General features: G+C 49.7%; 1 protein-coding gene across 1 annotated transcript in view; it reads right to left on the bottom strand.

Moving 5' to 3' along the window:
- Nucleotides 1-7,674: 7,674 nt before the first annotated feature.
- Nucleotides 7,675-27,100, bottom strand: part of DYNC2I2 (dynein 2 intermediate chain 2) — a 94,426-nt gene continuing 75,000 nt past the window's right edge. Inside the window, exons 6-10 of the mRNA XM_078646601.1 lie at nt 20,614-20,723; nt 20,245-20,412; nt 17,831-18,063; nt 10,197-10,354; nt 7,675-9,041 (exon numbers count right to left, since the gene is read on the bottom strand). Of these exons, the coding sequence (XP_078502727.1) occupies nt 8,803-9,041; nt 10,197-10,354; nt 17,831-18,063; nt 20,245-20,412; nt 20,614-20,723 (908 nt within the window). The 3' untranslated portion in view covers nt 7,675-8,802. The remainder of the gene's footprint in view (nt 9,042-10,196; nt 10,355-17,830; nt 18,064-20,244; nt 20,413-20,613; nt 20,724-27,100) is intronic.

The raw sequence follows: 27,100 nt of genomic DNA, 5'->3' as shown, positions 1-27,100 counted from the left end.
ATAGCAAAACAAACAAAATGTGCTCACCAGGATGGAGGGATTGTAGGGAAAGCTCACCTCTCAATGAAAAAGATTCCGCAGGACTGCTTGACCAACAGCCGCGTCGTCTCGTCCTGCAGACTCCAGGCAGTAGTGTTTCGTGAAGGTATGAGTACTGCTCCACGTTGCTGCCCTGCATATGTCCTTAATGGCAACTCCCGAAAAGAGAGCCACAGACTATGCCACCGACCTCGTGGAATGTGCACGGACTCTTCCGTCCAGTGGCTTGCCTGCTTCCTGATGACAGAATTGAATCGCACTGGAGATCCAGCGGGAAATGCCACTCTTTGTCAAAGGCAACCCTTTACGAGGTGCGCTGTAGGACACAAACATTTGAGTTGACTTTCGAAAGGGACGTGTGCGCTCCAAGTAAAACTTTAAGCATCGTTGAACGTCCAAAGAATGTAGTGTACGTTCCGCAGGTGTAGAAGGGTGCGGAAAGAAAGATTTCAGAATCATGGGTTCATTCAAGTGGAACTCAGATGGCACCTTAGGTATGAATTTGGGATTGGTCCGAAGAACAAGACCTTCTCTTTTAAATTGCAGGAATGGATGCACTATGGAGAGTGCCTGAAGCTCACCCACTCGCCTCGCCGATGTTAGAGCCACAAGAAGGGCTAGTTTCCAAGATAGGAACTTTAAATCTGCTTTGTGCACAGGCTCAAACGGAGCTTTCATGAGTTGCGCCAAGACAATGTTGAGCTGCCACACTGGTGGAGGAGGGCGGACTGGCGGATACATCCGGAATAATCCCTTCAAGAATTGTTTAACAACCCTAGAGGACCATAAGGAAGGACCTGAAGAACTGCGCCGATACCGTGATATGGCTGCCAGATGTACCTTGAGCGATGAATGTGCCAGGCCAGACTTAGCCAGAGATAGCAAATATGGCAACAATTGGTGAGGTTGGGAAGTGAAAGGATGGAGACCCTCCCGTTGACACCACAAGCAGAATCTCCTCCATTTTGCTTTGTAAGTCTTATTGGTACTTGGTGCTCGGGCTTGAGCCAAGACCTCTCTGCATTCCCGAGAGCGTATTAGATGACTGAATTCTCTGTGTTCAGGAGCCACGCCGTCAAGTGAAGCGATCTCGGGTCCGGGTGGTAAACCTGCCCCTGACTCCTGGACAAAAGTGACGGAATGGGCGTCAAGTGAATTGGAGGAGCTTGGGAGAGCCTCAGGAGTTCTGTGTACCAGAACTGTCTGGGCCATGCTGGAGCAATTAGAATCATCTTGCAGGGTTCTGCCTTCAATTTCTTGAGAACTCGAGGAATGAGGGGAATTGGAGGAAAAGCGTAAAAGAACGCGCTGTACCAAGCCATCGAAAGAGCGTTCCCCAGGGACCCTTGATGGTGAACTTTGCTTGCGTAGAACCGGCATTTGGCATTCTCCGGCGAAGCAAAGAGGTCGATGGTTGGCTGCCCCCAAACCGAGAACACACTGTCTAGAATGGATTGATTCAACTCCCACTCGTGAGTCACTTCCGTCTGTCGACTCAAGGCGTCCGCCTTGACATTGAGAGTTCCCGCCAGGTGCTCGGCTCTCAGAGTGATGTTGTTGAGAATCGCGAAATCCCAAATCCGTTAATCTTCTGCGGACAGAGTCTTCGATTTGGTACCTCCTTATTTGTTGACATAGTGCATGGCCGTCGTATTGTCCGTCCGGACCAGCACTGAACGGTTGCCAACTCTGGGCAGAAAAGCTTGCAAGGCCAACCGAATGGCCGTCAACTCCAGGAAATTGATATGGCACTGGCGCTGTCTTGGACTCCAGTGGCCACTGACCTGAAGCTCTCGGAGAACTGTACCCCAGCCCTCCAATGAAGCGTCTGTGGTCACTACCATGGGCGAAGGCGAAGTCCTGAACGTCAGACCTTGGGCGATATTGGTTTGCAGAAGCCACCACTCGCTCGCTGTCCTCATTGCTGATGTCACTACCACTCTGTCGTTGAACGACCCCTCTGCCTGGCGCCATTGCTTGTCTAGCTCCTCCTGCAGAGGACGCATTCGCAGCCTGCAATGCGGTATTAATGGTATGCAGGATGACATCGATCCGAGAAGGGATTTGTATTGGCGGATCGACAGGAATTTTCTGCGGCAGAGTAGTTGAGCTGAAACCATCAACTTTTGTTGCCGTTCCTCTGAGGGACGAGCCGTACATTGCGTGGTGTCCAACACGGACCCCAGGAATCTGGCAGTTTTGGAAGGCAGTAGGACTGACTTGCGTTCGTTCAACTGAAGGCCCAGGCAACGGAACAAATGGAGGCAAGTAGACACTGCTTGCGAAGCTTCCTGGAAAGATGGTGCCTTGACGAGCCAGTCGTCCAAGTAAGGGAAAACTTCGAGAGATTGTCGTCGAAGAAAAGCCGCCACCGGTGCCAATACCTTGGTGAACACTCTTGGTGCCGACCGAAGGCCGAATGGAAGCACTTTGAACTGGAAATGGCTCTTTCCCACTGTAAAGCGAAGGTATTGCCTGTGAGCTGGGTGTATTGGAATATGGAAATATGCGTCTTCTAAATCCAGCGACGCCAAGTAGTCGCCCGGATTCAAGAGAGGAAGAATTTCCTGGAGAGTGACCATCCTGAAGGAGAGCTTTACGAGATAGGCGTTGAGCTCCCGAAGATCGAGGATGGGACGCCAAGTGTCTGCAGTCTTCCGCACCAGGAAGAATCTTGAATAGAACCCCCGACCCCTCTGAGAGAACGGTACCGGTTCTATCGCTCCTTTGAGGAACAATTGATGGGCTTCTAGATGGAGTAATCTTAGATGTCCTGTGCAAATGGCGCCCGGAGCTCGCGTTGGAGGAAAGTTGTGAAACTCCAACGTATGGCCACTCTCTACGATGTTTAGGACCCACTGGTCCGATGTGATTGACTTCCAACTGTCCAGACAAAGTGATATCCTGCCCCCCACTGATGTGATTGGGAGGGGAGGAACAGTAGGTAGAGCCGGGAGGCCGCTATTGTCGTTTGGTGTTGTCACGACCTTGTCGATGTTGACGGCCTCGCGGAGGGTTGCGAGAGAAAGATGCTGATTGCCCTTGTCGCTGATTCGAGTATTGTGGTTTATAGGACTGGGAAGACTGTGAGGAATATCGCTGTTGGTTTCCTCTGTAAGACGCAAATCCTCTACCTCGTGCACCCCTAAAGGGGACCTTGCGATAGGAGAGTGAGCCCAAGGACTTTGCCATGTCTGTGTCCTTCTTTATATTCTGTAGGGTATCGTCCACATGTTTCCCGAACAGCATCTCCCCATCAAATGGGAGATCCAGGATTCTGTTCTGGACCTCCTGACGAAACCAGGTGGCCTTCAGCCAACTCAGACGCCGTAACACAGCGGAGCCGGCCAAGGCCCGAAACGCCGTGGAAGCAATGTCCATTGCACAGTCAATTACTTCTGCAGAAGATTTTTCCCCTTCTGCCAGCACCTTCTTGGCTTCCTCCTTTGTGGGCTCTGGTAATAGTTCCACGAAGGGTTCCATGTCGCACCACATCTGGCGGTCGTAACGGCCTAAGATGGCAAGAGCGTTCGCCGCTCGAACTAGCAAGCTGGCCATAGAGGAAAACCGTTTTCCAACATTATCCAGACGTCTGCCGTCCTTGTCCGGGGGTGTGGTCAACGGTGTGGACGGATTCTTTGACTTGCTTTGTGCCGCCTGAGAAATCACTGAGTCAGGCTTCGCTTGACCAAGAAGGCAAGCTGGACCGCCTTCCGGAGCTTTATATTTCTTTTCCAGCCTGGGGAGTACTGGGATCACCGTGGCTGGACTCTGCATGATCTTCATGCCCTCCTCCCATACATGCTCAATGATGGGAATAGACTTGACCGATCGTTGATATTGTTCCTTAAAGTCATAAAGGAAACATTCCGATTCCTCTTTCGAAATAGGTAAACCAAACTTCTTTGCTGCCCGCTCCATCAGATGATGAAAACCCCCTATATCCACCGGAGGGGAGACGGACATGGCACGACCAGAGGCGTCCGGATCATGTGGTGCACTGTCCCCCTGATCCAAGTCTGGGTCCTGCAACGGATCAACCACGGGATCCACCTGTATCGCCTCCTCATCCGAAGAGGTATCCTGAGGGACCGGCTGAACTGGTAAGGGGTCTGGTGTACGGACCCGCACCAACGATGGCCTTGGCGGTGGTGAAGAGGATACCACTGGAAGACTAGTATTCGGTTGTACCTGTGGCTGGATTGGAGGTGTAGGAGATGCAGAGTGTCCAAGCGGTTCCGACGGAAACCGTTTGCGATAATCTTGAATCATCATGTGCAAATCAGAGATAAGCGAAGAGGGCATGGCCACCATGCCCTGTCCCAAGACAGGCGTGCGTCGTTCATCCTGAACATACGGATGGAACTGCTGGCCATCAGACCGCTCACCATACTCCTCCGTGTCCGTGTCCTGCATCTTGACATGCAAGTCTGAAGGACTATATGCAGGGCCATAATTATCATCTTCCTCCATCTCATCCTCCTCAGAATCATCATCCAGCAGCATTGTTGGGAGATGGGAAGAGACTCGTCGTGGAGAAGTCATCTCCGGCGTAATTTTCATCTTCCGAATTGTCAACACCACCTTTTGGCTCGTCGACGGGCTCGTCGACGGTGCCGTCGTCACCTGAGCCGCCGTCGTCGGCGGAGCCACCAGCGGAATCGTCGACGGTATCACATTCTTCGTCGACACAATCTCGTAGACGAACTCGTCGTCATCACCATTCTCGTCGGCGTGGAAGTGGTGGTCGTCGTCGACGTAGTTTTCGTCGTCGACGCGGCCGTCGACAGTAGCTTGCCTGTCATCGTCGTCGACGTGGGAGTCGTCAGCGTCGACGAACTCGGGATCTTGAACGTCGACGAAGTCGTCGTCGTGGGCAAACCTGCTACCGACGATCCCGTCGACGGCGGAACAGAAACAGCGGGAACTTTCACAGATGTAACCGTCGTCGACGTACCTGGTGTGTTCGTCGTCGACGGACGCTGTTTTTTGTCTTGACCAGATCCAGAAGTGACAGTAGGGTGCTTGTCACTGGATTTACTCTTTTTGGACGGAGAAGGAAGAGCAACCTCCTTTTTGTCCTTTAAGGCTGTAACACCACCAGCAGCCTGTCCCTGCCTCTCCTTTTCACTGCCGTGAGGAGATTGAAGGGGACCAGCCTTCTCAGACCTATCAGAGATCTTGTGAGAGGCATGAAGAGGGGCCTCCGAAGTAGAAGCAGCAGTAGGAGACCTACCCCTCTTTCTTGATCTGTGGGAGGAAGCAAAAGATGTGGAATCCTCCTCGTCTGAAGAGATCACCTCCTTGCGAGTCTTCATTTTCTGCAGCCAGGTTAACAGCCGACCTTCTCTGTCACGAAGGGTCTTGGTGGAGAAGGTCCTGCAGATCTTGCACTATGTGGCCTTGTGGTCCGGATATAAGCAATAAATACAATTCTCATGCTTATCTTCCACAAACAGGCGTTTTTTCCCACAAGAGGCACAGGCCCTAAACAAGGCCTTCTTCTCCTTGTCAGACATCTCGAAGTTTTGAAGAAAAATTTGAAGAAACAACCAGAAAGTTGAGAAAAACTGAGCAGAGCTCAGAGGAGACTCCCTAGCACAACGTGCGGTAGAAAAATCTGAGGCTCCGAGCTTTCTCAGGAAGGTTCTAGAGGGTGAGGCTGTTCTGATTGGTCTTGGCAAAAGTTTGGTCTCTTTTTACAAAAAGAGGGTGATAGGATACAAAATGAGATGAGGCCTAGGCCTAGGTTTCTCTTTTGTTTCTATGGTTTTTATACTACCGAGGCTCCCATTCCGACGACGGGGAATGATACAAAGCATGGGAATCTATGAAAGTTCCAATACTGGGGCAACCTTGTTAATATGGTTCAGCCTGGCGTTTCCGAAGTGGCAGAGAGAGGCGTTAAGCCAAGATGGCTAGCCCCTCTCTCCGCCACTTCCTTGGTAATATGCCCCTCCGTGTACTGCCGCCAGTAAAAGATCCAGTCCGGGTGGGCGGGGCGAAAAGGAGACAGGGCGGTAACCAGGAGGGACTAAAAAGCCTCACTCACAATGAAAAGCCACTGTTTACCATAAACTATGACGCAAGCCAATCAAAAAAATAGGCGGAGCCTAAACTCCACTTCTCAAAGGATATAGATTACAAGAAGCCTCGCAGAGCGAGCAGCGCTACACCAGGCGAGACCTAAAAAAGGCAAGACACAGCAAAAGTTCAAATTCAAAAGGAGCCCCATTTCTATCCTCCCCATACTTCAGCCTTATGCTACATTAAAAAGTGTCAGGAAATCTAGCAATACATAATGCTAGACTGGCTGACTGCTTTTATCCCCCATCTTGCGGAACATGCTTTCAGAGGCAAACTGAGAAGGATTCCAGTGTATTCACATTCACACAGACTAGCCACATACAATCATTAGTCTCCGATACATGCAGGCCTTCTTGAGGCACACTGGGTGTGGAAACAGACCCAGCCACATGGAAATAAGCAGAACTTTAGAGATGAAGCTAGGAGGTCACTCACTCAAATACAGAGAACAGCAAAAAGATCTGCTCTGTAACTGTGATTAAAAAAACACACCCTGCCACCACTGCCAAGCTCATGTGAACTGCAAAGGGGTCAGTAGTCGGACTTGCTAAGAAATGCACGCATTGTGTGTAGCCCAGACCAGTGTGCCTTACTCCGGGAATCATATTCTATTTCGCTAAAGCAGTCTTCTGAGTTCTGGCCCTCTGAGTATTAACACAAGCTAAGGGTATTGTGAAGGAAGAGCTTTTCCCCAGCATCAGGCTTCTGTCTGCAAACACCACTTCTCTCTCTTATGCCTACCATGGGTGACTTTCTGGGATTGCAGGGTGGATCTACTTTGACAACGAATGTATCAGTATCAGTGGAGCTTGAACACAACCTGAAAGAACCAGTATGTGAGGCAGAGCTTGCTACTTGTGTTCATGTCCAATTTTAACACACCCTGAAACTGTGCCCGCGCCGCAGGCTTTTCAGCGTGGGACAAATTCAGCAACCCTTCAGTGTGTGCCCCTAAACTACCCACATCATTTGGAACAGGGGTTAATGAACTGGGGTGCGCTCTCCTCGACAGCACCGCCAGCAGTACTGCGGGCTCCGTCCACATGGGTGATGTCCGCTGTCTCAAGGGATGTGTGGTGGAAGGGGCTCTTCGGGGACCCTGCAGCTGAAGGGGCATGAAGGTACAGCTCAGAGGTTTGCCTGAGCGAGACAGTGAATTCAGGCCCCTGCCAAACCGACCATCTGGAGGAAACACATAACATTGATGAAAACCAACATGGAGTGTAGCCCTGAGGCTAGCAGAAATCAACAGGACGAGGCCAGGTTCAGGCACATCCGACCAATGGAAGGAGCAGAAGATGAGGAGGGCGGGGAGGGGAGTAAACGGGCTGCATGGGAGGAGCAGGTCCTGCGATAGCTGGCTGCCAAGCTGTTATTCAAGAGGTTTGGGAAACTGTTCCCACCAACTGGGTCTAGAAGAATTGATCAGGTCTCCAGAATAACATTAGCATGCAACAACCACTGACAGCCTCGACTTGGAAACTAAACAGCTCATACATTGAAGAGGCCTCTACTGGATGTAGTAGAGGAAACAAAGGACTTCATCTGCTGGGTAAGGTCAGTGCATTTTATTTGAGGTACAGGTTCCTGCGGAGTTACAGGAACACACTTACATCTTTAGGCTGCTTAAAATTCAGAGATAGTGATGATTCCAAGCATCGAACATTCTGGAGCACGTGCCTTGTGTGAGCAAAGCCACCATGTGGAATGAATAACGTACAAGGAAATCCCAGGAGATGCTCAAAAAGGTCTGCACCCTTGATACACCATGACCACGACAGACTCCGCCACATCCCTTCCAGCCCAGCAGACATACCGTTTCCGTACACTGACAACACGGTCACTCCATGGAGACCTGGAATGAGTGACCGTGTTACAACCCAAGTTCACTATTCTGTAGGGACGCCATCCCTCCTCCAAGACCTTTTAGAGGAGGCTTGTCCACTCAGAAGACCTAGTGCCACCAAATGCAGAGGTTCAAAGTGGTCTTCCTGTTCCCTCAGAGGAGTCTGACATGAGAGATGTTTATTTCTGTTGAGACTCTTTGTCTACTCAGTGAAGAACTGGCAGCACCGCACACCCCCGCACAATCAGTTTACTTTTCAGTAGCGACTCGTTATTGCAAAGGAGAAGAAGTAGCAGCACTGTCACTGTTGCAGAAAAAAACCTCTTTTTGTTAGAATCTTGCTGAATTCAAAGGAAAACTCTCAGCATCGTACACAGAGTTTACCTTTCTGAAGAGTCCTGTTGACTCACTAAGTGCTACGCAGTGAGTTTACTTTCAGTAGAGTCCTGTTGACTCACTAAGTGCTCCGCAGTGAGTTTAACTTTCAGTAGAGTTCCACCGACTCATAGATGACTCAGCGCCGCACAATGAGTTTACCTCTCTGAAGAGTCCCATTCACTCACAGGAACACTTAGTGTTGAACAGCGAGTTAATCTTTCGCTAGAGCTGCATTGACTCAAGGGAGACCTCCAAGTGCTGGACAGTGAGTCTACTGGTTAGAAGAGTCTGGTTGACTCAGAAGAGAACCGTCAGTGCAGCACAGTGAGGTTACCTTTCAGCAGAGTTCCACTGACTCAAAAGAGAACCGACTGTGTTTACCTTTCAGTAGAGTCAGATTGACTGAAAGCAGAATGGCACTGCAGAGGTTCCCTTTCAGTGGTTGAACCGCGTCAGTCCATAGCCTCGTTTGCTAGTAGTTCCAACTGGTCCACTTCTCTTGGTCCCTGTTCTGTGAATTCAGAGCTCAGCTGCCAGATCTTCAGGACCCCGGTAGCATCGCCTGCAGCCAGCAGATGCGTTTGCTTCAGGTTGAATTCCAGGCAGTGCACCGGCTGACCATCAGAGGTTTGCTTGATCACAGCCGCCGGTTTCTGAGAACTTTTTCCAAGATCATACAGTAGAACTTCTCCTACAGGGAAAGAATGAAATTCCGCAATAAAGCAAGCACTTCAAGCATTTATAAATGTCACATTTTACACACGCACGGATGACACATTGATCCTGCCCCATGTTCCTGAAAGTGGTGGCCACCAGACTCCGTGAGCCTGCCCACATACCTGCAGATGGTTACCACTGGCACACTCAGCTAGCCCATATTTCTCCTGGTGCCTGGTGGTGATGACAAGGCCAATTCAGTCTCCTTTAGTTCCTGGCGATTCCGACCACCACCACCCCTGTCCAGCCTGCTAGTTTGCTGTAGATGACTGCCAAGCCTACTAGGTATCCCCATATCCCTACAGATCAGCAGGCCATCCCCTATAGACAGAGACTGCTGAATCCAGTGAGTCTGGCCATTTCCTACCGAAAGACCCCCACGCCCATCAGGTCTGCCCAAGGCCCAGCTTGCTACAACACTGCAGCGACTGGTTCTCCTGATGTCTTGGAGCTCATATCCCCAGAACTCATTGCATCTCCCAATTTATTCTTAATCCGGCTACTTAGTTCGTCCACAGCTTCTCTGTATGAAGGCTATACATTTCCTACATTCTCCATGCTTTCAGTGATATAGATCTGTGTCTCCTGAGTCTCCCTGATGAGACTTACCATGTGATGTCTTGCACTAAAAGCAGAACAATATCTGAATATCATCTCCTATCCCAGGAGGAATGCCAGCGTCATCTTATCCGCGTGATCTTCTTCAGACCGCACAGAGTCTAAATGTCTTCACCTCCTACCCCCGGAGGAATCTCAGCGTCATCTTATCCGCGTGCTCTTCTTCAGACCGTACAGATCTAAGCTCTTGCACCTGATGTCGGGTGCAGACCTACGCCTTCCTGCACGTTCACCTCTGGCTGACTTCAATCTGGCTTTACCACAGGTCGCAGGACAGCTGTGACCATCGTGCCTACGTCTCTACGTAGGTTCCTGTATCGCCCTACGCCTACCCTCCCGAGGAACATGGGACATCCCTAGTCTACATCAGGCCACTTACACTGCATTAGTGCACAGCTGCGGCCACTGTGTCAAGGTTAGACTGTGACAACGCCTCTCCTTCAGAAGACTATGGTGGAGTCCTTAGCCTCCGTCAGACCATTTACACTGTTTTAGAGCAAAAAGAACTCACCTTCCCCAGAAACAGCAGCAAAGAGCAAAGGTCGTACTGGAGACCAACGCGCACCAAACAGGTACTTGGAAGACACTGGAAGAGAGCGGAGGGGCTGGGCCTGGAGCATGGAGTACACGTGTGCATGTCCGTCGGTGCCAGCACTCAGGAACAGGTTCCTGTGGAGAAAAGATAGGATGACTGTGAAAACAATAATAGGGCTGAGGAGAGGATTGTTCTGTGGTAACCTGAACCTGGGCTGCTGCAAACACAGCTCTTACTCTCAAATACCAAAGCACTGCAGGGGCGTGGCCAGTCAGTCTACAAAACGGATGCCCAATCTTTGTGCTCAAGCTGACCTGAAGTAAAAGAGGCATCCAATGGAACATTGCACCCATAACCCCCATCCCCAGGACTCAACAGGGTGGGTGCAATGTGGCTCAACCATTGGTAGATACCGTCCTACAGCTGGCAAGAGGAAGCTTTCGAAAGGGCGGAGGGCGGAAGACAGATTCAGTGGCCGTGGCTGGAGGGGACTGTCTCCCCAAACAGCCACCACCAATTCAAGGGTCACGATGCCAGCACCCAGACTGAGGAACAGAGGAAGGCAGGGGCACTGTATGAAAACACAGCAACCATCATGAACTATCCCATTATGAATACAATAAAAGTGAAAATGAAGAATTATAAACTTCAGCAATATTGAAGAAAAGTACAAGAATCCAGACCCTTCAGGGTCAGGGTTGAATTAAAGGCTGGAGCGCAGCAACACACTGCTGTAGGCGATGTCCTTCCTGGCTTTAGTACTACTACCCTCCACACAACTACAAGTCCAATCAAAGGTGGCAGAAGTGATCATTTAACTTCCTTCTGTTCTAGAGCCTCTGTACTGAACGCCCCACACGTCTTAACTGGACTAATAAGTATGTACGAGGCTGCATCCGCATACTGTGTAGTCAAGGAGTCCTTCTTCTGCCCTACAGGCAGAATAAGATCAAAACCTCATGTAATAAAAAGGGAAATCCTATGCATAAGGGAGAGTGGGATTTGGACAAGTGAATATGGGAGTACTGTGTTTAATTGGCCAATAAAGTTAACAGCCAGTTTTGGAGTGAAACATGCAGGCGGCGCGGGGGTAGAGTACAACTTGATAATCAATTCTGTTGATGTCGGCCAAGTGGTAAGGAGACCAGGAGATGAGGGACTCCTTTGTCTCTTGATTTGCTGGGAGTCACTTAAGACATGCGATGTTGTCATTCTGATGCTGAGGCACAGGCAGAATCTGAATTGCCAGGCCACTAGTCAAAGGTGTTGATGGTATGTAGGTGTACAGCTACAGTGGAACTGCTCCTTCAAGGAACTTGATGTGGAAGAAAGGCGTGGATGATATGGCTGGGGGTGGAAAGATTGCCAGGGTCTAGACGTGGTTCACACGATTTCAGAAAAGATCGAAAGGTGCCAGTTCGGAGACAGAAACTGGGAGTGAGCAGTGGGAATCAGGAAAATGGACTTGAAAAGAAAGTAGGAGGCTCTGCATAGGCCATAACTTTGGGGAATTGGAGAATGCAGTCAAGTAGTTGTTAGGGACAGGTTTGAAAGTGTGTTGAGAGACAGAAAAAGTGAATGTGGACTAAAGTATAGAGTCAAGGAAGACAGATGGTAAAACTGGACTGGTGCATTAACTACAACCGTCTCAGAAGCCAACAGCCTCGAACAGTGCTCTTCACTGCCGGCTTCTGAGACGGTTGTGGCGCGCTAACAGCCTCGAACAGTGCTCTTCACTACCGGCTTCTGAGACGGTTGTAGTGTGCTAACAGCCTCGAACAGTGCTCTTCACTACCGGCTTCTGAGACGGTTGTAGTGTGCTAACAGCCTCGAACAGTGCTCTTCACTACCGGCTTCTGAGACGGTTGTAGTGTGCTAACAGCCTCGAACAGTGCTCTTCACTGTCGGCTTCTGAGACGGTTGTGGTGTGCTAACAGCCTCGAACAGTGCTCTTCACTGTCTGCTTCTGAGACGGTTGTGGTGCGCTAACAGCCTCGAACAGTGCTCTTCACTGTCTGCTTCTGAGACGGTTGTGGTGCGCTAACAGCCTCGAACAGTGCTCTTCACTGTCAGCTTCTGAGATGGTTGTGGTGTTCAAACAGCCTCGAACAGTGCTCTTCACTGCCGGCTTCTGAGATGTTTGTAGTGTGCTAACAGCCTCGAACAGTGCTCTTCACTGTCGGCTTATGAGACGGTTGTGGTGTACTAACAGCCTCGAACAGTGCTCTTCACTGTCAGCTTCTGAGACGGTTGTGGTGTGCTAACAGCCTCGAACAGTGCTCTTCACTGTCGGCTTCTGAGACGGTTGTAGTGTGCTAACAGCCTCGAACAGTGCTCTTCACTGTCAGTTGCCACCTGCTCTTGAGAGGTTTGTGTGCTGCTAGGTCCATACTCATATCCTTGAGAGGTGTGGGTAACACCAGACGAGAACATGCTCATATCCTTGAGCGTTGTGGGTAACACCAGACGAGAACATGCTCATATCCTTGAGCGTTGTGGGTAACACCAGACGAGAACATGCTCATATCCTTGAGCGGTGTGGGTAACACCAGACGAGAACATGCTCATATCCTTGAGCGGTGTGGGTAACACCAGACGAGAACATGCTCATATCCTTGAGCGGTATGGGTAACACAAGACGAGAACATGCTCATATCCTTGAGCGGTGTGGGTAACACAAGACGCGAACATTTTTCCAACAGGATTTCCTCGGCAGCCGACAAATCCAAGGAGGTGTTCAGAGTCCTGAATGAGCTAACTACAGATGACAGAACCCTCCCAGCCCAGACCCCCACTCAGGAGGCCTGTGACACCCTGAACTCCTTCTTCCTAGAAAAAATTATAACAATCAAAAAATCCATCCCTCCCCTTCCCCAATCACCACTACCGGATAACTCCTCCAACAAACCCTCGATCTTTACCACCTTTCCTGCTCTAGATTCCACCTCCTTAGCGGAACTAGCCACTCGTGGGAAATCTGGCTCTCTGAACGACTGTTGTCCACCGTCTGTCCTGCGGAGCATTTGTCTTAATTTGCCAGATTGTATCGTACTCTTACTTAACAGATCCCTCAGCAGCGGCATTTGTCCCATCTCCTTTAAGGAGGCCATCCTGGTACCCCCAAAAAAAAAAAACGGTGCTGACATGACGGAGCCGTCAAATTATCGCCCCATCTCCCTCCTCCCATACTTTTCCAAACTCATGGAGGCACATGTTACCCGATGCCTATCAAGCTTTATAGAATCCTTCTGCTACCTCGAGCCGACCCAGGCCGGCTTCAGACCTGCCCATTCCACAGAGGCCGTCATTGTGGCAGTCCTTGACACACTCAGGAGCAATGCGGACGCAGGTATCCCCCAAGCCCTCGTCCTACTGGATCTGTCGGCCGCATTCGACACGGTGGATCATAACATCCTTCTCCGCCGTGTCGAGCAGGCAGGCATCCAGGGCATTGCTCTTGAGTGGGTCAAATCCTTCCTTACGGGAAGAACACAGGCGGTTCGCCTGGGCCCTTACACTGCCAAAAAAACTCCCACGTCCTGCGGAGTCCCCCAGGGCTCCTCCCTCTCCCCGCTCTTATTTAATTTATACCTTCGGCCACTGATTCAGTCTCTTTTGAAATGGGACATCGTCACTTATAATTATGCAGACGATCTACAAATCATTTTTTCTCTCAACTCACCACACGCCATTAAAACCTTCCACGGAGCCATGATCCACATCCAACTCTGGATGAACCAGAACCAACTGAAGTTGAACCCCGGTAAAACCGAGCTCCTCCTTCCTGGACTCAGTCACACCTACTGGGGCCCGCAGTTCTGGCCTCCGGAGTTTGGCTCCCCCCCTACCCCAGCTAAAACAGTAAAGAGCCTGGGCGTAATCATTGACGCCGAACTCTCCCTCAAGGCTCAAGTTGGAGCGGTGGTCTCCTCTTGCATGCACCAACTTCGGAGGATCCGCAAAGTTCGTCACTTCCTTCCCCCTGCAGCACTTACCCAAACTGTCATTTCACTGGTACTTTCCCGCCTGGATTTTTCTAACGCCATCTATCACGGTCTCCCACAATTCCTGATGCAACGTCTCCAAGTTGTTCAGAATCAAGCTGCCCGTCTGATTCATGGAACCCCCAGATGGCAATCTGCCAAGCCTCTGCTCATCAGCCTCCATTGGCTTCCAGTCGACCGAAGGGCCGCCTTTAAGGTGGCTTGCCTCACTTTTAAGGCCCTTCACTGTCCTGGCCCCACGTTCCTCAAATCTCTCATTCGCCCTCACTGCCCAACACGTAACCTCCGTTCAGCCCACCGTGATTTGTTAGTCACCCCTAAAAACAAAACTAAGAAATTCGGCGGTCGCCGTCTTTCCTACCTAGCTCCTGTCCTTTGGAACCTCCTTCCTCTCTCAATCGAATCATCCCTTTCCTTCCTGAACTTCGGAAAACTGTTAAAAACTCATCTTTTCCCCACCCTTAGCTAGAACTTCGCCTCTGTGCTCCCCCTCATTTGCTGTCTATCAGCACCAGGAAGCTTCGGTGTCAGTGCGCTTTATAAATTGCACCTAAGATAAGATAAGATAAGAACATGCTCCAATCCTTGAGAGGTCAGGGTAACACCAGTCTAGAACATTCTCATAACCTTGAGAGGTCAGTGTAACACAAGACGCGAACATGCTCATATTCTTGAGAGGTGTGGGTAACGCCAGAAAAGAACATGCTCATATCCTTGAGCAGTGTGGGTAACACCAGACGCGAACATGCTCATATCCTTGAGTGGTGTGGTTAACACAAGACGCGAACATGCTCATATCCTTGAGCGATGTGGGTAACACCAGATGAGAACATGCTCATATCCTTGAGCAGTGTGGGTAACACCAGACGCGAACATGCTCATATCCTTGAGTGGTGTGGGTAACACAAGACGCGAACATGCTCATATCCTTGAGTGGTGTGGGTAACACCAGATGAGAACCTGCTCATATCCTTGATCGGTGTGGGTAACACCAGACGAGAACCTGCTCATATCCTTGAGCGGTGTGGGTAACACCAGATGAGAACATGCTCATATCCTTGAGAGGTGTGGGTAACACAAGACGCGAACATGCTCATATCCTTAAGCGGTGTGGGTAACACAAGACGCGAACATGCTCATATCCTTGAGCGGTGTGGGTAACACCAGACGAGAACATGCTCATATCCTTGAGTGGTGTGGGTAACACAAGACGCGAACATGCTCATATCCTTGAGCGGTGTGGGTAACACCAGACGAGAACATGCTCATATCCTTGAGTGGTGTGGGTAACACAAGACGAGAACATGCTCATATCCTTGATCGGTGTGGGTAACACCAGACGAGAACCTGCTCATATCCTTGATCGGTGTGGGTAACACCGGACAAGAACATGCTCATATCCTTGAGCGGTGTGGGTAACACCAGACGAGAACCTGCTCATATTCTTGAGCGGTGTGGGTAACACCGGACAAGAACATGCTCATATCCTTGAGTGGTGTGGGTAACACAAGACGCGAACATGCTCATATCCTTGAGCGGTGTGGGTAACACCAGACGAGAACATGCTCATATCCTTGAGTGGTGTGGGTAACACAAGACGCGAACATGCTCATATCCTTGAGCGGTGTGGGTAACACCAGACGAGAACATGCTCATATCCTTGAGTGGTGTGGGTAACACAAGACGAGAACATGCTCATATCCTTGATCGGTGTGGGTAACACCAGACGAGAACCTGCTCATATCCTTGATCGGTGTGGGTAACACCGGACAAGAACATGCTCATATCCTTGAGCGGTGTGGGTAACACCAGACGAGAACCTGCTCATATTCTTGAGCGGTGTGGGTAACACCGGACAAGAACATGCTCATATCCTTGAGCGGTGGGGGTAACACCAGACACAAACATGCTCATATCCTTGAGCGGTGTGGGTAACACCAGACACAAACATGCTCATATCCTTGAGCGGTGTGGGTAACACCGGACAAGAACATGCTCATATCCTTGAGCGGTGTGGGTAACACCAGACAAGAACCTGCTCATATTCTTGAGCGGTGTGGGTAACACCGGACAAGAACATGCTCATATCCTTGAGCGGTGGGGGTAACACCAGACACAAACATGCTCATATCCTTGAGCGGTGTGGGTAACACCGGACAAGAACCTGCTCATATCCTTGATCGGTGTGGGTAACGCCAGATGCGAACATGCTCATATCCTTGAGCGGTGTGGGTAACACCAGACGAGAACATGCTCATATCCTTGAGTGGTGTGGGTAACACCAGACACAAACATGCTCATATCCTTGAGCGGTGTGGGTAACACCGGACAAGAACCTGCTCATATCCTTGAGCGGTGTGGGTAACACCAGATACGAACATGCTCATATCCTTGAGCGGTGTGGGTAACACCAGATACGAACATGCTCATATCCTTGAGCGGTGTGGGTAACACCAGACACAAACATGCTCATATCCTTGAGCGGTGTGGGTAACACCAGACTGGAACATGCTCATATCCTTGAGCGGTATGTATAACACCAGATAAGAACATGCTCATATCCTTGAGAGGTGTGGGTAACACCAGACACGAACATGCTCATATCGTTGAGAGGTGTGGGTAACACCAGACGAGAACATGCTCATATCGTTGAGAGGTGTGGGTAACACCAGACGAGAACATGCTCATATCCTTGAGAGGTGTGGGTAACACCAGACACGAACATGCTCATATCCTTGAGAGGTGTGGGTAACACCAGACGCGAACATGCTCATATCCTTGAGAGGTGTGGGTAACACCAGACACGAACATGCTCATATCCTTGATCGGTGTGGGTAACGCCAGATGCGAACATTCTCATATCCTTGAGCGGTGTGTATAACACCAGACGAGAACATGCTCATATCCTTGAGAGGTCAGGGTAACACCAGACACGAACATGCTCATATCCTTGAGAGGTCGGGGTTGCACCAGGAATGTACCTCAGTTTGATGGAGATTTGGGCGCCACCAGTTACATACTCCGGTCCTTGATTATTTGGGTGCTGCGAGGGCTGTACTCTCATCTTTCAGAGGTCTGGGCGCGTCAGGTCTATACTCATCCTTGATCGGTTTAAAAGATGGCCATGGTTATTCAACATATGCAGCGATTTAGGAATGTTATTTTATCATGTACACATAATTTTGTTATGTATTTTGTTTATTCATGATCACAGGCAGTTGTAAAAACACAAGCATATGTGGTGGGCTGAAGAAAAGAATACAGACTCAGCATTGATGGGGTCTGCCTGAGCAATCAACTACATCTGAAAGGTTAGAACAAGACGTGCATCAAAGACATGATTCAGCCAGCATTCATTCTGCAGCTTTCACACCAAAATGTATGTTCACCCTCTTACACCAAGAACTAGTTAGTGCCTAATCTACCTTCCAGTACTGACACTTGTTCACTGTTCTCACTGCGTCCTGAAGTATTTGTTCTAACAGTTTTGTACATTTCTAGGGCCTGCAATACATGCATGGCCCGCACTTTAAGAAATTAAGCACTCTTACATACCCAAGTGTTTCCCCAACCTGCTATTTGCACCATCCTGCCAACACCACTTACCTGTGGAATGGTGAGCAATCGACACAGTAGACGGGGCCCCCGTGGGGGGAGAAGGTGAACTGCGCTGGGGCCTTCAGTGGGATGGAGCAGGCAGCACTGGTAAGAGCCGTCTTCTCCACCATGGAAGAACATTTCAGCAGATAGCCGCCTTCCACCCCGACCACAAACAAGCTGGGGTCAAAGTGTGAGAATGAGAGGGAGGTCACACCTACTGCTGTGTCCCCTCGGCCGTGCTGGGGAAAGGAGGGAAAAAGAATGGCATATGGTTAGAATATCCAAACTGTTTAACACTCAAATTACAAAATACCTAAACGAGTGAGAATCCTACTGTTCAGAGCTGAAGGCTGCAGGTTACCTGATGTGGGAACAGCGGATCTAGGGGTGACAAGCCGCAAGATTGGCACGGACGATCAATTCTGTTATAGGGACGATTCACAACAAAATTGCACAGATAAGTGCAAGGTGCAAAAGTATAATGTTATTTTTCCAAACGTAATTCCCAAATCCTTATTCACTGAATTTCCCTATTGCAGATTAAATTTACTACTATCAAGATGTACCAATTTGATGAATATTCAGGAGTAGTAGTTAGTGGGAAAGCAAGCGCCCAGAGAGCGCGGTCACTAGCTCCCCTGTTCGATAACATTACTAAACCTGTTGGTTTTGCACCCGATATTTCCAATAACCTCAGATTGAGGAGCAGAACACTCATATTGTTGCCCTGGAGGGTGAAATATAGAATAACCGAGAGGTTGGTGCCACTCTTGGACAGTGGCCAAGTTACCACTGCACACAAGACTAGCACCAGAAGACTAGGAGTTAAAGTAAAGAGTGGGAAGACGACCTTAATCATTCCTGAACAAGAGGCCTCTGCAGAAGACTGACTGTATGTCCTCCTAGACACTGAGGCCTCTGCAGAAGACTGACTGTATGTCCTCCTAGACACAGAGGCCTCTGCAGAAGACTGACTGTATGTCCTCCTGAACAAGAGGCATCTGCAGAAGACTGACTGTAGGTCCTCCTAGACACAGAGGCCTCTGCAGAAGACTGACTGTATGTCCTCCTAGACACAGAGGCCTCTGCAGAAGACTGACTGTAGGTCCTCCTAGACACTGAGGCCTCTGCAGAAGACTGACTGTATGTCCTCCTAGACACAGAGGCCTCTGCAGAAGACTGACTGTAGGTCCTCCTAGACACTGAGGCCTCTGCAGAAGACTGACTGTATGTCCTCCTAGACACTGAGGCCTCTGCAGAAGACTGACTGTAGGTCCTCCTAGACAAAGAGGCCTCTGCAGAAGACTGACTGTATGTCCTCCTAGACACTGAGGCCTCTGCAGAAGACTGACTGTATGTCCTCCTAGACACTGAGGCCTCTGCAGAAGACAGACTGTATGTCCTCCTAGACACAGAGGCCTCTGCAGAAGACTGACTGTAGGTCCTCCTAGACACAGAGGCCTCTGCAGAAGACTGACTGTATGTCCTCCTAGACACAGAGGCCTCTGCAGAAGACTGACTGTATGTCCTCCTAGACACAGAGGCCTCTGCAGAAGACTGACTGTAGGTCCTCCTAGACACAGAGGCCTCTGCAGAAGACTGACTGTATGTCCTCCTAGACACAGAGGCCTCTGCAGAAGACTGACTGTATGTCCTCCTAGACACTGAGGCCTCTGCAGAAGACTGACTGTATGTCCTCCTAGACACAGAGGCCTCTGCAGAAGACTGACTGTAGGTCCTCCTAGACACAGAGGCCTCTGCAGAAGACTGACTGTCTGTCCTCCTAGACACAGAGGCCTCTGCAGAAGACTGACTGTATGTCCTCCTAGACACAGAGGCCTCTGCAGAAGACTGACTGTAGGTCCTCCTAGACACAGAGGCCTCTGCAGAAGACTGACTGTATGTCCTCCTAGACACAGAGGCCTCTGCAGAAGACTGACTGTCTGTCCTCCTAGACACTGAGGCCTCTGCAGAAGACTGACTGTATGTCCTCCTAGACACAGAGGCCTCTGCAGAAGACTGACTGTATGTCCTCCCAGACACTGAGGCCTCTGCAGAAGACTGACTGTATGTCCTCCTAGACACAGAGGCCTCTGCAGAAGACTGACTGTATGTCCTCCTAGACACAGAGGCCTCTGCAGAAGACTGACTGTATGTCCTCCTAGACACAGAGGCCTCTGCAGAAGACTGACTGTCTGTCCTCCTAGACACTGAGGAATACACTTCAGTCCTCCTCCCTGAGGTCCTGACACCAGACACTTCCAGTTCCTACTGGTGTTACAGATTGCTGTCTTAATTGTGGTTGAGCTACCAGCTGCAATCAGTGCTGCTCCAACAGGAGGTTGGTGAGATGGTAACAAAGTTTTCTATGTTCTCTCGCTCCTCACTATTTCACGAAATGTGGATGAATTACGACTCACCTTCTTTACGTGGGTGTTGCGGGGCATTTGCTGAGCAACCAAGGCAAATCCATGAGACAAGGCAAGCACGCCCTCTCCTGCCATCTGCCAGACCAGAATCTTTCCATCCGTGGACCCGCTCCGCACATGGAAACGCTGACTCCGTGCCCCGTCCTGCTGCCAGTCGACCTGCCAACACAAAGCCCAGAACCAGAGAGTGAGGAGGGATTCACAGTGTCGGCTGAGGCCGCCTGGAGAAGCCGAGGAGCAGGTTAAAGAAGGGAGTCCCTACCTACGAACTGCTTTAGAGCAGACACCCTTGAGCACCAGACTGGAAGACCAGAAAAAGCTTGCAATGCTCTTCCCACCTTTGTGACTCTGATCACTTACCTGGCAGACGGGATCTGTGTGCGTGTCCCCTGTGAGTCCGGTCCGCCACAGCAAAGAGTCGTCCGTCCGACTGGTGTCCCACACCAGGACTTCCCCAGTGTACAGTCCACCTGTAATGCAGAGATGGAAATCATAGAAGCTGTAACAGTGGGTTCAAAGACGACTCATCCAACATTAGCACTGTCTGTCAGACTGCCCGGAGGTCAATCAATCAATCAATTCGTCTTTATTCGATCATGTTAAAAGGTCATAAAAGCACATATCAATAAGTCATTACAATTATTTCAAATTTCTATCTTTAATAAAAATATTTCATCACAACTCTAGGATAGAGACGAAAATACATAAGAAATATTAAAAGGAAATAATTCCATTTCATGTGCATGCTCGGTGTGCTTGAAGTATTATTTTCACAGACTCGGTATCCTACAGACTATCCCTTTCCTCTTCCTCATGCAAGCCCACAGGAATGACGCAACCGAATAACAAACCAGAGGGTCAGGAGGGTTTTATAAAAATATAATGCTCCCCGGCACTGCTTAAACTTCACTGCCCGGAGGTCAATGAGGAACCTTTCACTGGAGAGGGAACGAGAAACGCCTCGATTCACGGCCGCCTTTCTGCAAACACACTTTGCAAATCATGAACCCAAGATTTAATTTGGAGACTCTGATGAACTATATCCAGACAGGCTCCAGCATCCATGCCCTTGAGGGCAGGTCATGAACACATTTTGAACAATTCATTCATTTATTTTCTTATTTTTTGTCTTCTCTCTTTCATGCAGCTCTTCTGGGCGACCACACAGTGCTGCACATTCACGTTTTAGAAGAAACCGTTCCAGGGGAAGCAGCTTCAGACACCACACATGGTTAATGGATCTGGGAGCCAAGAAGCTCCGGCTGCTGATGCGCTACACACGCTGGAAGGGGTGTCAGTGATGTAACTTAGGGGCCACCAAACCCCAGAATATCATCTTTAAGTAAGATATTTGTGGATTCTCATGAGTCGCAGGCATGTTAAATAGTATTACTGTACAACTGCAGTCACTTTACGGAGGGCCGCAGCTCAGCAAAGGCCCAACACAAGTGGACATCACTCATCCATACCATAGGCACGCATCCGCGACCATCGTGTACAGCTATCATCTCGCATCGTGTTCTGTTAGAGCGTCTTGCTGAGATTGGTGTCGAAGGTAACGCTCTCAAATGGATATCAAGTTACCTTGGAAACAGGCGATCCAGGGTCCAACTAGGCCCCCACACCTCTATCTCCTACAAGAATGATAAAGGTGTTCCACAGGGATCTATTCTAAGCCCGACCCTTTTTAACGTTTATGTTTCCCCCTTGGCCAAGATCATCAGAGAAAATGGTTTTGGGACTATATCCTATGCTGACGACACTCAAATCCTCGTCACCATCAGCCAAAACCATGATGACGTTAAAAATAGGTTCAAAAACTGTATGACTAATATACAAGAATGGATGACTAGAAATTACCTGATGATGAACGCAGGGAAGACCGAAGTCATGCTCTTTGGCAAAGCTGACCAGATCTGGTCATCGGACTGGTGGCCTGACTCCCTTGGCGCCTGCCCCATCCCTAAGCCATATGTCAGGAACCTGGGAGTAATTCTAGACAACAAGCTTACCATGTCTGAACACATAAAAAAAACAGTGGGAAGCAGCTATGGCCAGATGCGTAGCCTGAGGAAGATCTTTAAATGGATCCCTCTCTCAGCACGCATGCCCCTAGTCCAGGGACTTGTTGTCAACAGGATGGACTATGGGAACGCCCTGTTCTCGGCCATCAACCAAACACTACGGAACCGATTACAGGTCCTTCAAAACACAGCCGCGAGGCTGGTACTAGATCTACCTCCGCGCACCCCCTCAGCAGCATGTCTCAGATCACTGCACTGGCTCCCCGTACAAAAGCATATAAAGTTCAAGCTCTGCTGCTTAGTCCATAAGGCAGTAAATGGACATGGACCTGCTTATCTTGAACAGAAACTCAAAGCTCATATCCCAAACAGGACACTACGTTCCTCTCCGTTCCCAGAGTTCGAACAGTTAGAAACGGAGACGGAGCTTTCAGCAAAACCGCCCCAGAAGCATGGAATTCCCTCCCCACCCCACTGAGAGAAGAGCCAGATCATGTCAAATTCCGAAAACTACTAAAAACCTGCCTTTTCAATCTCTAGCTTATCGAGCCCCCGCCCCCCTGAATCTACTGAATTTTAGGACCCTTGTCAGCTGCCAGCGCTCTGAGACCTTTGGGTGATTTACGCGCTTTACAAGTGAAATAAAATGGAAATGGGTGTCAGATGGCGGACCCCCATGACCAGTGTTCATCTAAGAGATTCAAATGTAGCCATCCAGGTGAAGATTGGAGCAAAGGTGGAAACAATGTTCCTGAACCAGGATTCAAGTTGTGAGTATTCAGGGGGACATTGGGGCATGGTAAAAAAAATCTGAATCTGAAAATGCACCCACCCTGGAAAGATGTAATGTCCATGATGAAGGAAAAAGTGTTTTTTTTTAAAGTTGGGGACAACTTGACCGGCTTTTAGAGAGTCAGGTATGGACCCTTTGTAGTAGGGAAGCGTTGATTATTGTAGTCCAAATGGGAATGATAAATTGGGAGGTCGCGGCCACGCAGCTGGAGGGGAGTGAGTCATTAAAGTGGTTATTCGGATTTAAGGAGGATAGAATGTTCGAGATGGAATGGTCATCATATAACTTGAAGTTGGGCAAGTGTGTGAGAAAGTGCCATCTTTCTTGCATGGTATGCCCCCACTTTTTGCTGAATTGCTGATGTGCTTTGACTGAGTGTGCCCTAGGCTCCTGCCAATCAGGTACCCAGGGCCTGTGTTCCTTCTGCATTGAAGCCTAAACCCAATTGACATCTCTGGCCACAGGTCAGCCCCTGGTAAATGGTACTTAGGTACCCAGGGCACTGTGACCTGAGAAGACCCCTAAGGGCTGCAGCACTTATTTTGCCACCCTTAGGGGCCCTGTACCCTGACACACACACACAGACTTTGCAGACTGAGTGTCTTGGTGCAGAACTAAACAAAGAGTCGACATGGCACATATCCCTGTGTGCCATGCCCACAAACACACTGCACTGGCATACTTCAATCACCCCTCTAGCTGGGTGCCCTATGCTAGTGGTGTGGGCACAGGTGCATGAGCCCTGTGCCCCTACAGTACCCAGGGCCATTCCTGGGCACTGTAAGTGCAGTGATGCCATTAGAGTATATGGTGCTGGGAGGTCGTCATTACAAACTCCACAGCACCATAATGGCTTCACTGAAGACTGACAAGTTTGGTGCCAAACTTCTCAGCACATTAAACCCGCACTGATGCCAATGTGGGATTTAATGTAGAATGCACGACAGAGGGCATCTTGGAGGTGCCCCCTGAAACCTAACCAACTCCCAGTGTCCTGACGGCATGGCTACCGAGGCTGCCACCAACAGACATGTTTCCGGACCCCTGGGTCGAGAGCCTGCCGCTCTCGGGGGCTTGAAACAATGCACATTCTGGGTCGAGGTGCCAAGCCTCCTCCCCCAGGATGGGCAGGGGAAGCTTCAAAGGCATGTCGGCTTTTGTGAGCTCCTCCAGGCCGGTGGCTGTACTCAGCAACTGGCCCCCACCGGTTCTGACCCCCACTCTGATGGGAAGAACGGCTGGAACCCCTAAGTGAGGAAAGGGGGTGTGCCAGCCTAAGCCAACTCCCCCCCTTCATTTGGGAGAAGCGAGGTGAAGCACAACTTCGGGCTCCGGCCATCTTGAAGATAGGGAGCCCTGCCCAATCAAAGACAGGCTCCTGCCCCCCTCCCACAGGAGAGGAGCAGTATAGGGGGTGTACTCGCCCCATGACAGGGACCCATTGGTCCCTGCCCTTGCCCTACCTGTAACCACCCTAAATATAGTATTTAGGGGCACCCTGAACCTTCCTTCCTCAGATCCCGACTTGAAACAAGAAACAAGAAGACCTGCCATGCAGCTGCTAACAAGAGGACAACACCAACTGACTTGGCCCCAGAACCCTACAGGCCTGTTGATCCTTGAACCTGCTCCTGCTTAACCCCAGCGTCTCCTGCGGACAGCAACCTCGAAAACCCCGGAGGACCTGCCTGCCTTGATCATCTAAAAGACTGGGACTCCCATGAGCAGGTGTTCTGCTCAAACAGCAACACCCCTGGTGCCAGCCAGGAACGCAAAGCCAGCACACTCTGCAACCGCCGAGCCCGGCCTGTGCCTGGGTGAACAAAGACCACGAGGACGTCCCCCCGGCGACCGTGACCTGGAATCCAGTGCCCAAAGACCCTCCTCGACGAACCAGACGACACCTGCAGACTCACAACCAGTGAGGCCCCCAACCACGACCAGCTGAGGGTAAGATTTCCTGACACCAAAAGACACCCCTGCACCCTGTGCCCCACATCTGCCTGTGCCCAACATCTGGGTGTCTACCTATCCTACACAATCCCAACTTACCTCTTGAAGTGGTGGTCGCACTTGAAGAATCTCCGTCCCCGAGCCTGAAGCTTTTGTTCATTTTTAAAGTCTCCCATTGAATAACACTGAGCGCCCGACGGCTCAATAGCACCCTGCACCCAGCTGCCAGAGTGCCCCTGGAAGTGCAGCAACTACCCTACCCTACTTCCCCACTTGTCCTGTGTAAGTGACCAGGAGCTCAGCTCCCACAGCCGCGTGGCCTGCCTGCTAGCAGCCACCAACCGAAGGCTCCCTATCCTCCATAGGAAAACTTTGGGCCTACTCTCTCTGCACCCAGCTGCCCCTGTGCTGCTGAGGGTGTAACAACTGTACCTATCCTACCCTGGGAGACCCCTGAGTCTATGCCCAGAACCTTTACTCTGCCAGTCGAGTACTTACCCGAAAGCAGATAACTCACTTTTCTTCCATAGGGTAACATTGACTGGTTTCACTTGGAAATTCTTTTGTGTGTGGAGTTTTGAAACTTTGAAATATTCATCCAAAATCAGCCAAACAACGAATTCCGATTTACTCACCTGTTATCAGGAGAGAACCCAGTGCTGGATCTTTCAGCCCAGCACTGACCCTGAAAAGTAATTATAACTGTACTTACCGGTGACTTGAATTTCCTTCATAGGATAACATTGCTGGGTTTTTACTGAAAAAGATTTCAAGTGTCTACTTTTAAAATACAATAATATTCCTTAAAAATCACTACTGTAACCAAAACGCTTTTACTCAACTGTTTACAGGAGATGTCCCAGGACTGAATCTAGGATCCAGTCCTGCGGTTAGAAAAGTAATCCATAAAGTAACTAATTGCATTTAACTAGAAATTCCAATTGAGCACAATGTTGCATTGTGTTTGAAATTGTGTTGACTATTGCAACAGCTGTAGCTATTGTATTCAAAAGTCTATTGCCTATTTGAAAAGTATTTAAACTAAAGTAACTCATTATGAGAAAGTTTATTTTGATACCTTGTTGGTTCTAAAATAAAACAACTTTATCTTTTGATACAAAACAATTAGCCTAGAGTTCAGTTCTTGAGTGTGTGAGACCTTTTGCTGACTGAGTGTGTACATCAAATGCTTTACACTGTCCTCTGATACTGCCTTAGTGCTTGACCAAGCTACCACTGTAGAGAGTAAGGTTACATCTAACTTTAGCCTCTGCAAAACCTCTATGGACTGTGGACTCCGTGCACACTGTACCTTATTTTGTTCCAGTCTATACAGAGCCACTTTCTTACATAGTGCACTTGGTTAGATTGGTGTTTGACCATTCCAAAGAGCTTAAGAGGTCTGTTCTTGGCGTTTTCCAGTTCCGATCTAAAGAACTCTTTTTTTGATTTGAGGATGTTCCTGATGTAAGCATTTCTGGTCTGTCAGAGACGTTTTAGTTGGGAGGCCGAGGGGTGCTGTCTCTAGGTTCTGTCTGTTAGCCGGAGGGTTCTCCTTTCATTGTTGAGGGATACGTTGAACCAGGGGTTTTTGTCTTTAACTCTGGATCTTTTTAGCTTTAGCGGGGCAAGATCATCAATTATGTCAGATACAGTCGAGTTGTAGTGTTCTGTAAGGTCGTTTTGGAGGGGGAGGAGGTCATTCTCACAACGTGCAGCCAGCGTCTCAAGGTCTAGGCTCTTTGTGTCCCTGAGCCAGAGTTTCGGTTTCACAGATTGCGTTGGCCCTGTCTTGTGGGTGCCAGGCAATAGGAAGGTAATAGCATGGTAGTCAGACAAGTCGCATGGATCTATTGAGTTAAGCCTGACCACCGTTGCCTTAGTAAAAAAAAAATGTAAAATGTAAATTGATACTTGTATAGCGCACTACTCACCCCCAAGGGTCTCAAGACGCTTGTACGAATACCGCTGTGGAACCCATCCTGGCTTTCCCTGTGAGGTGTCCACTCCTGGGCACCCCCAGGGTGGAGGCCAGGCATCCTTAGCGTTGTGGGGGCCGTTGTGGAGATTAAGCAAG

Source organism: Lissotriton helveticus, chromosome 5_2, assembly GCF_964261635.1.
Source record: "Lissotriton helveticus chromosome 5_2, aLisHel1.1, whole genome shotgun sequence".
NCBI lineage: Eukaryota > Metazoa > Chordata > Amphibia > Caudata > Salamandridae > Lissotriton > Lissotriton helveticus.
Note: the sequence above shows the minus strand (reverse complement) of the source record. Positions and strands in the feature narration are given on the sequence as shown.